Below are 10455 nucleotides of genomic sequence, written 5' to 3' on the forward strand. Positions count from 1 at the left end.
AGAGAAAAATGGAAAGTCTTCAAACTGTCGCTTTCTTCCTCCCAGCGCTCGACCAAATTCCAGCAAACAATTAAAGCCTATTTAGATAAAAATAAAAGCATTTATTCTATACCAAGCAATAGAAAGCTTCGCATCCTCATATTAAATAACCAAATCCTTCTACAGAAATGTGCGAAACAATTACTCCAGTCCACTGACAAGTTCTAGAATGCATAGCTGGAAAGGAAATTTCTGACTTCGGGCTGTTCTGGTAGTACTAGTCGGGAAATAAACGAACTTTAACTTTAGGATTAAATTTAACTTTAAGATTACGTAAGTGTGCAAGATTTCAATTCATTCGGACAACAGGAACCTTTCAAATTTGGCCCGCAAAATATGAAACAGGCAGAAATTTTGGGAAACTATTTGAGAAACATGAAAAATAGGAACATCATCTATAGGTTTAGATCTGAATTTCAGGAGTTAGTTTTAGTGTTGTTGACGAGCCGCCCGTGTGCAGATCGCACAAGTTGGCTATTTTCTAAATCTGCGGTAATATGCGTGCATTCCATATCATTAGGCGTACAAATTGCATCTACGTATGTTTTGCAAAGCATGTATCGTCGATTGTTTGGCATTTTTGTGGCTCGCAACGTCGTTGGCATTCTGTCTGAAGAAGCGAAATCTTTTTCGAATGTTAGCCATGTGCATAATAAACGTATAGTGCGCGATTCTCTTATTGTAAGTGGTGTAATAACAATAACGAGCGCTAGATATTTGGACTTTCACACTAAAAATACCGGCGCGATGATGTAGGCGTCGTAAGTCAGCCAATCAAAATTCAAATCGCGACAGCTCGGCACCAATCGCGATTAGCTTTACGAATCCGTATCCGGGGATCCGGGGTGACACCTGCTGCGTGATCATTAAAATACAGAGCGAGGAAATTTTCGAGTCGTGTAGTCGGGGATTAGCATAAGAAAACACGTCGAGATTTTCGCTAGACAATGGGCCGGGTTCAGACTTCATTAATATCATTATCCTGATTGCCATATAATTACAATATTATAAATAATAAATAGGAGCTATTAACTTGTAACGTTGTCCTTCCAAGGACGCGCCCGCAACTCTCTACATATTTATAGGCTCTCCGTTTCGGTTCGATTTTTTCAGGTTACGCGAATGTGCGAGAGGGAAAATTCGTGTCATTAACACACAGAGCATCAGATGAATTCTAATTAAAACCCTTTTAAGAAGATCGCCGAAGATCACCTTGACTCCGAAAGAGCCGGCATGATTTTTTCTAAGCCACTTGAACAGCTTTGCATTGACCGACAAGACAAACCCACTTTTTACCCACGACGAGTACGCGCAATCAGCCGAAAGGTGGTCTATTGTTCGCTAATTACCCGCAACTTTAAATGGGCAATAATTGGGCCAAGTCGGGTTTCCAATTTTGGCAAAAAAAATTCTAGTAAAAAATGAAACATCGCTCAGGAAAAAGCCAAAAGTCGGTGGTACCTATTTTTTCGATTTCACTTTGTCGCATCCCTAATCAATTTTTTAGAAAGACTACTTGTCTGCATCAACTCCATAATAAAAAAACAATTTTTTAGTTGCTATAATTGATTTTTAGTTTAAATATTTAGGTTCCAAGCACGCGCGGAAAATGTTAATTTCGTTGTATGATTTTCCTCAAAAACAGACATTTGACGAAACTTATTGACGAAACAAACAGATTGCAAATATAGATTCTGCATAAAATATTGGACAGAATCCACTATCCACTGTTGAACTTTTAGTTGCTAATAAATAAACTCATACAGCCACAAAAAATATTTTCAAAATTTTAAATGCGAACTTGTTAGCATTCAGCACATTTAAAAAAAGAAAAAAATGTAAAAACAGTGTAATTAGTAATTTAGTAAGTTGATGAAAAGTAAAGTAAATGGGGACTAAAGTAAGTGTTTTATCTTTTGTAAGCGGCATTAAAAATTAAAAATTCAGGAATTTTGAGTTAATCAAGTTTTGCAATAAAATTCTTAATTTCGTTTCTCGTTGAAAGTTTTAATTAAAAATCACAATTTACTTAATCATTAAAATTTTAAGTGGAGGTGATAAATTAGTGTCCGTTTTTGGTTGAAAACTGTCACCTAATTTATTACGAGACATTTAATTGTTACAACTGTAATTGCAAATTAAGATTAATCAGAAACATTTAAGTGACTCATTAATTATAACTAGTTTTGATTTGGGTTTCAGTGGTAAATAAACAAGAAAAAGTGTGGTCAAAAGTGAGTCTAATTCAAGAAGATAAATGGGTGTATAATTCGTAAAAGTGGAGTGATTTAATTAGTGAATAAGTGTGTCATTTATCAAAAAACTTACCTGCATTTCGCTGTGTTTGTCAATAAATCTCAAACTAATAAATAAAACGACAATTATGCAGAAATAATATATTTATCTGCTAAGATTTCGATATATTACATAAAAGCGACTTCTACTTATAAATAAATATGAGCATGACTGGCTTTAAGTAAATGTCATGCTGCAATATTGCAACTGCAGTCGTATATATCAATATATAAAATAACTCAATATATACAGTCCATCGTAAGGCACTTGAAACTTTACAAGAAATGCCACCACATTAACAATAAATTAACAACGCTTTTTACAAAACTCCGGTTAACTGAACCCCGCGAGGAACGGATCGAAGTGACTCAAATGCTCGCCCAAGTCCGGGGACAGCGCGAGCGAATCCTCCGGGAACTCCACGGAGAAGTCCGCCGGCGTGAGCGAGTGGTCGCTGAGATCACTATGCAACGGCAACGATTCACCGTCCGACTCCAGGAGGAAACAGTCCAGCTCACTGCAATCCGAGAGCAAGTCCTGGGCCGGCTCGTTACTCAGCACTGCACTCAACGCGGAAATGTACTTCATCGCCAGCCGCAGCGTGGTGATCTTGGTCAGCTTCTCGTTGCTGGGGTGCAGGTGGTCGCCCATCTGGGGCACGGCGCGGCGCAGCGCCTCGAAGGCCTGGTTGATCTCCCGCATCCGACTGCGCTCCCTGGCGTTGGCGTTCTTGCGGCGGTACTTGCTGAGAGGCGCCGGCTTCTGCTTCGGCTTGGACTTGAGCGCCTTGGGCACCTGGACGTCGTCGCCGCGGCGCCGCACCGAGCGCGGCCGCAGCGAGTACTTGTCGCCGCGGCTGGGCTTGGGGTTGTTGTTGGAGTCGGTGTAGTCCGAGGCGAGGCCGAGGCGCTCGGACAGCTCGTCGTACTCCAGCATGGTGCTGGCGAATGGACCGCGGAGGCGACACTGCGCTCAGGTAGAGGCTGAAGGCAGACTTATCTCCCACTAGCGCGGGACTACTCCCGCACTGCTCGACACGAGGCGCACTAAGGGCGAGATGAGAAGAGGCTGGAATTCGGTTACTTCCTGGACGGTTTTCAAGAGTGGTAAACACTGGAGACGGAGAACAAACACGTTTGGAGAGTGTTTGATTTGACGATCGTTAAATTCTACGGTCGATGGTTACATTGCGAATTCCGAGATTACATTGTCTGAAGGCAATTTTTTCACTTTTTTGCGCTTAAATTTACACCAAAATAAATGTCACAATTTAGAATTACGCAGTAGTAGATAGAGATAGCCGGTTCAAAAACCACCTCCACCTCCCTCTACTGCGCATGTGTGAAAATTGTGTCAGTCAGCCGCAGACGCAAGCGCGTAATCGCAGCTCGCTGGCCTGCGACCAGCTGGTCAGCCGGCCTGCGGCCGACTGACGCCATTTGTGATGATGCAAATATATTTATGTAGTATAATAATAATAATAATAATAATAATCGTCGCCATCTTGGAAGTTTGAAAGTCGGCGGCGGTCATTTTTGTTTAATGGTAAATTGGCGCCAAATTTAAATTATTTCAAAATTAATATTTGAAATTAGTCGGCCATGTTTGTTTGTTAAAAAAAATGGCGCCAAAATTTTAATTTATTTAAAAATTAATATTGGGTGTAATGTTGGTAGCGCCGATGTCGTCACAAATTCCGCCTAAATTCTCACGTTAGATGGCGCCACGGTCTGCAAACTTTTCGCTAGATGGCGCTGCCGTCAGCGCAGCCGTCAATCAAAGATGGCGCTGGCCTCCATTTTTTTTTTTAAACACACCCCCCGCCCGTTTGCGAATATGCAACCAAGAAAACAAGTAGTAGTAGTAGTAGTAGCTTTTTGGGGTTGTGAAATTTTTGGTTTTTGGGGTTGTGAAATTTTGAATATATGATTTTTGAAATGTGCAATTGTGAATACATGAAGTATATATACAATACATGCTGTATTGAGTTAAGCAAAATATCAGAAAATCATCGCGCTTGTCACTAATAACTAATAAAGGAAAGTCATTATTTTATCGATAAGGAAAAAAAACCTAGTATATGTAGTTTTTTATTTTTGTAATGTTGTTTGCCTAACTTGTCTGTTGCGCACCAAGTTTATTTTGTTATTTGTTTAAAATATAATGCAAAAAAAGTTGTTGTTGTTGTTGTTCCTTCCATGGGGAGTCGAACCTCAGGTAGGTAGAGTGGATAGTGCTGTCTATTTTGGAAACCTGAAAAAAATCATAAATTAGTTTTTTAAATAGAGGTGAACATGACACTTACCAAAAAATTTTACATTAATCTTCGTGAACAATACGTTCGAAATTAAAAATGTGGGCATCATGTTCCTGATTTCCATTAGCTTGCTTACGTCCCATATAAATCAAATAAGATCCGAGTCCTTCCATTAGTGTCGTAATTATGGTATCATTCATAACTGCTGTTAGTCGTTTAGGTAAAAAAACTTTACCGACGTTGTCCAGATATGCTACCATCATAACCCCATGTTGTGTGTTTGCCTTGGTTAAATTGATGATTTTATATTTCTTGTTCACTTCCAAATCGTTGGCACTGACATATGTATCAGTATATTCACAGGCAGCAATTTTATTCAGATTTAATAGTTGATCAGCCATTACAGAATCCTTTGAAATTTAAATGCAAAAATACACAGCGGAGCACATACAACTTCTCACAAAGATAGTTTTAATAAAACTGGTGAAATGTGTAAAAAACGGAACTTTTATAATCAATTTTTGCGGTTAACAGATAACACGCTTTCCTAAAAAATAAAAATGAAATAAAATATGATTTAATACTAATTTTGTGGTTTACCTTATCGTAGGAATTTTGTGACGCACTTTTTGTTTGATAAAAATTTGATAAAAATTTTCCTAAAAAATTAAACACATTTTTAGCAATCAAATGTGGTAAACAAATTTAAAAAATTAAAGAATTTACCAAAAAAAGATTATTTATGTTGGTTTTAGAGAAGAATTCAGTAGTCTGAATCGGAAGAATTTGTGGATGAAGAACTTGTGCCGAAGTCAATATTTTCGATAAACTTACGATGCGTCTTTTTGGCACAACTTTTGTAGGTCTGAAGCTGAAATTAGATGTTTAAATTAGATGTTTAGAAAGAACGTTTTATTAAGTTGTAATATAAACTTACTGTAAACAAACACTGATGAATACACCAACTACACCAACTATCTTCTTCACGAGTATAATCTGTTAAATTTTCAACCAGGACTGCATTGTGTGTAATAATCTTTTTAAAAGATAATTTTTTCAATTGAATTAAGATGGGTTCTCGCGGACAATTAATGTTAAATATAGATAAAGTTTTAGGTCCCGCTTGTATGACACTCTTAGTAAACTCATCATATTCAAAGTAATTATTTTCATTAAAAAAGTACAGCTTTCCGTTTAAATATCTAAATGTCCTTGTTATTTTATTAGGAACACCTTCAAATAATTCGTTTGTTAAACCAGGAACATTATATCCAGAGATGCAACTAGATAATGTAATATATGTATTATCTCTGAGAAAAAGATAAATACCACCTGAGTAAGTTGTTATCGCTGCCGAAATTGGACTTGATATTTTAAATTCTTCGCTTATAGATTTCGGATAATTAGTTTTAAATCTAAAAGTAGATAATGAAAAAAATATAAACTTCAGCTTTTACAATAATTACTATATCATCTGTTGAGGGTTTATGATAAATTGTTGTAAATTCTTCAAAATCTTTTGGTAAAAAATGTTAACCGCCCAGTAATTAATTAAGGTTTTGGATATGAATTTTTACCTATTTCAATTAAACAAATCCACTTTTTTTATAAAAGATGTATAAATGTGTTTTAACTATTAGAAATGTATATATTGTTTGTAAACTATTGGATATAAATTTTTTGGGGAAAATGATTGTAACGATAAATTAATAATCAAATACAACTGGATATTTATAAAATTTTTGATTCATAAATTTACAAGAAAAAAACGTTAGACAGGAAATAAGATCACAAAAATAATCAGAATGAATATTATTTTTTATTATACATAAAACAAACTACATACTTAAACTAAAAAAGTCATACACCTAAATAAATTTTTAATTGCAGTTTTTAAGCCAAACCTAACGCTATGAACATCATAAAAAACGCTATGAACATCATAAAACGATCCAACATGTATGAGGTTTAATGTACCCATACCCAAATGTCAATTATACCCCGCTCCTCATCGGTGTCTATCGCGGCGGTCAAGCGCCCCACGGTAAAAATATCAAAATAACCTCCAAGGGATGGGGGCGGTTCCAGTCGCAGATAGATGTTAATAAGGGAAACCCACTCGAAGGTGCCCGCGGGAATTTGGGTGAGGAGATGGTCCACCTCCTCTTCGGTTAACCCAGCGTGGTTAACAACCAAATCTGGGTTATAGTCCCCATAGTAACCTGCGGGATGTTCTGTAACAAAAGAAAGAGAAATTTAATAAATAGATTACATTAATTTATTAAGACTGATGATGAAGTGTTGTAATTAAATTTCAAACAATTGATTCGGAAAAAATTTAAAATAAAATAATGTAAAAATTATTTCTACTTACTAGACATGATGGTTGTGTTGACTGTTGATATTTCAATAAAAATTATTTCACACACTAAAAGTTGATCCCTTTATACTTTTTGTAATCTTAACTAGAGTGGAGAGGGCAGGTTAATGAAGTAGGAGAAGGAAACGAGATTAAAACTTTAAACGTTTATTTCGGTAAATTCTGAATTACATAATTATAAATAAACCGTACATTATTAAGACTACAGATACATATTTTAGTTTTTAAGTAATGATGCATACATAACGGAAGTTGTGGTTGCAATTTTGGACAAGAGTTTGCTTCCTCCAAATTGATGATCCTAGGGTAAAAGTCCTTTGAATCGAAAAATTGTCTTAAAAAATCCTCTTTAACGCTTCCTTTTACGTAAATAATATCGATAACATCATCGATAATATTTTCTTCTAGTATGTTATAAATATTTTCATAGTCGATATTTCCACTGTTGTAACGTAATAGATGATGATTTAATTCTAAATATTTCACTTGTTTTTTTACATCTGCACTTAGTTGACGAAACGGCACCGGTGATTTAAACAAATAGTGACCAGTTCGATGTCCATCAAATATTGTTAATTCTTTAACGATGAATTCAGGTATATAAAATCCTTGAACATCAATCACTACTACCTTCATGTTGAACACTTAAATCTAGACTGAAAAATTTGTTCACGATGAGCAGAATTTAAGATCTCCTTTAAAATATTTTTCATTTGATTAATTCTAAACTTAAACCTTTCTCTGTCTGCAGCGCATTGTATCCAATAGTTTCCTTTTCTAGCATCTTGATAAGCATATGACCAAACTATTAGATTATGTACTTCCGGAGCACTATCACTTATAGTAACACTTTTTTTCATCCTTATATCAGTTGTCTAATTATTCCTGTTAACGGATAGTACTGCATTATTCTATCATGAATGATAATACAATAAGCTCTTGTATCGGCTGGGAAATTATTATCGCTTTCAAATTCTAAGCTGATATCAATGGTGGAACTTCGAATTGCTTCGTTTTGCTTGGAACAGTCTAATACAAATATCGGTCTTTTTGTATAATCTGTATAGCTTAATATAGGTTCAGCACGATCTTTTCCATTAAATTCCTTATAAAAATCAACGTAAGCTTGATATGCTTCTAAATATTTATTTTTAGCAAATTGTAGTTTCCATGTTTCATATGGATAAACATTTGAATTCAACCATAAACGTACGCTTCTTACATCACAATGATCAAATAGAGTAACATCAGACTTTGGATTATTTTTTCGGTTTGTTTGAAAGCAAACGATAATAAATCTTGGTCTTTCTAATTGAGTAGATGTTTTAACTCTCCAGATGTCGTTATTAGTTTGTCGAACTGATGGAAGTTCATGAATTTCCCATTTTCTGAACGGTAACGATATAACACGATCTTTGTTGATCCCTTCTAATATAGTTAATTTAATTTCATCATTTGGGTAAACATGTTTTGCTTTTAATTCAATATTGTTAATCTTAAGTGTCGCTTTTCTCGTTCCGGTAGAAATGAAACAATTAGCATCGTTACGACTTCGTATTAATCGAAGTTTTTGATGACCGCTAACTATCCGATGATAATCAAATGGTAAATTTAACAGATAAGATAAAGGGATTCTAAATGAAAACGTATTATCAGTTTCATTAAATGTCTTCAGTTGTTGACTTTCTTGATCATTCCATCCAGCGAGAGTTAATGCTCTTACTTCATCTTTGCCATAACATAGAAAAGTTTTGATTGTAGATACTGTTCCGACTTCACGTACACTATCTAACTCAACATTATTCAATTCATAGCTTACATTCTCAAATAAATATGCTGCTGCATTATTAGTCAAGGTTACATTTCCACCGCCAGTTTCCGGTACCGGATCTGGTATGAACTCACCGTCCACTTGTATAAATGATTCAAAGAGAGAAATCCAAATATCTCTCTGATTAATTATAATTTCGATTTCATCATTGTTATCGAAAGATCTTACTTGCGGACTATATGTATGTTCTTCCTCTTTACTTATGCTGTCGTCTATTTCCGGTGAACTGTAAACCTGAAGTTTGCTGGCGGACATTATATCCTAACGATTTAAGAATCTGCACGCTCTGATGTGATAATGTCGACTGATGACAAGATACTGACTGATAATTTGATGGATTGTATGATTTTTTATATTGATTTTGAAACACTAAACCCATGTTTATGCTTCTTTTTTCAGAGCAAGACGAATATTGATTGTTTGACCGTTAAAATCTATAGGACAATGGTCTTGATCAACAATATCAATAGTTAGGTTAGGTATATTGGATCTATTAATGATAGGTAAATAAATAGGATTTAATGGTTCCACAAAAATCTGTTCGGCTGGACTAACACTTAAAGCAGTTTCATAAAGAGTATGAGATTCTTTGTTTTTGTAGAAAGAACCTCTTACAATATTACACTCGATACGTATTGTATTAACCTTAATTATGTTAACAGGTAAATCACTTTCATGTAATTGTCTTGCTTTAAGTTTCCTTTTAGAAAAACCTAACAATTTACCAATACTATCTTCGTGAGCGAAATTAATGTCGTAAATACTAAATATCTCACACTTTAATGTGTTTTCGTTAGCCTTCAATGAAAATGTATTCTGTTTTTGAGCATCAGTTGCAGATCGTCCACTAAGAATAATTTGTATATATTTTTCTATAGCAGCTATTTCATAAGCACCTTTCGGAAATGTTATCACTTTTTCTTCAGTAGTGTTCGGAGCAAAATAATAAAATTTATTTGTACCCTCTTCTATATTTGGTATATTATTGTTAGTATAAAAACCGATTAAAGCTATAGAATAATTCGAATTTTCTTCAAGGTCAATGGGTGGCTCATAGTGTTCAGACAGCGTACTTTCAACACCTGTTAGGGAGAATGTCTTATACATGACTGAATAAAATACATGATTATCTCATCTTTTATTATGTAAAAACATCAAACATAAATGTCCGCAATTATATGATAAAAATTGATAACGATCATGATTAAAGTAAATATTACAATTTCCTAAGTATCGTACTAATTCTAGAGGTGGCTTTAGATTTCCATAACTATCAAAATAATCAACCTGTTTATTTGTTTTTCTATAACAAACCCAATGAGTTCCGGATCCTTTTTTAGAGTCCAAATTAATGATAGCACATTCTGTCTTATCAGGTTTCATATGAATTAATTCATCTCTCATAAAAACGCCTTTAAATTTGGGTAGTTTTAATAATTTAGCATATCTTCTTAAATCATTATCAGTTAGTGCCCTATTAGGCAGTTTTATTGGTAGTTTTTTGGAAATTTACGTAAATACAATCCATAACCTCGTGGTTGCTTTCGAAGATATAAACCACTTCCCGCCTTCCCGATAGCGATATCTTCCAGTACTTTATTATGACGTTTATTCTCATCTAATTTCTGTTTCGCTGCTTTAGCATCATTTACA

General features: G+C 34.9%; 1 protein-coding gene and 1 long non-coding RNA gene across 3 annotated transcripts; both read right to left on the bottom strand.

Moving 5' to 3' along the window:
* Positions 1–2420: 2420 nt before the first annotated feature.
* Positions 2421–3716, bottom strand: LOC661965 (helix-loop-helix protein delilah). The gene has a single exon (XM_968093.4). It carries the CDS (start codon positions 3268–3270, stop codon positions 2668–2670), a length of 603 nt encoding a protein of 200 aa, XP_973186.1. The 5' UTR covers positions 3271–3716; the 3' UTR covers positions 2421–2667.
* A 692-nt stretch (positions 3717–4408) lies between these two features.
* Positions 4409–6980, bottom strand: LOC135267079 (uncharacterized). Of its 2 annotated transcripts, none has more exons than XR_010335343.1 (5): positions 6966–6980; positions 5529–6825; positions 5192–5462; positions 4640–5138; positions 4409–4587 (listed from the first exon to the last, which is right to left on the bottom strand). It is a non-coding gene; the product is annotated as an uncharacterized LOC135267079 (long non-coding RNA). The 2 variants fall into 2 exon arrangements; XR_010335342.1 differs by having other exon boundaries at positions 5192–5250; positions 5318–6825.
* Between the last annotated feature and the right edge of the window lie 3475 nt (positions 6981–10455).

The sequence above is a fragment of the Tribolium castaneum genome, chromosome 9, assembly GCF_031307605.1.
Source record: "Tribolium castaneum strain GA2 chromosome 9, icTriCast1.1, whole genome shotgun sequence".
Lineage (NCBI taxonomy): Eukaryota > Metazoa > Arthropoda > Insecta > Coleoptera > Tenebrionidae > Tribolium > Tribolium castaneum.

What these genes read in the sequence shown, in the direction of transcription:
- LOC661965 (XM_968093.4), bottom strand. Translation starts at nt 3,270, where the DNA reads ATGCTGGAGTACGACGAGCTGTCCGAGCGCCTCGGCCTCGCCTCGGAC.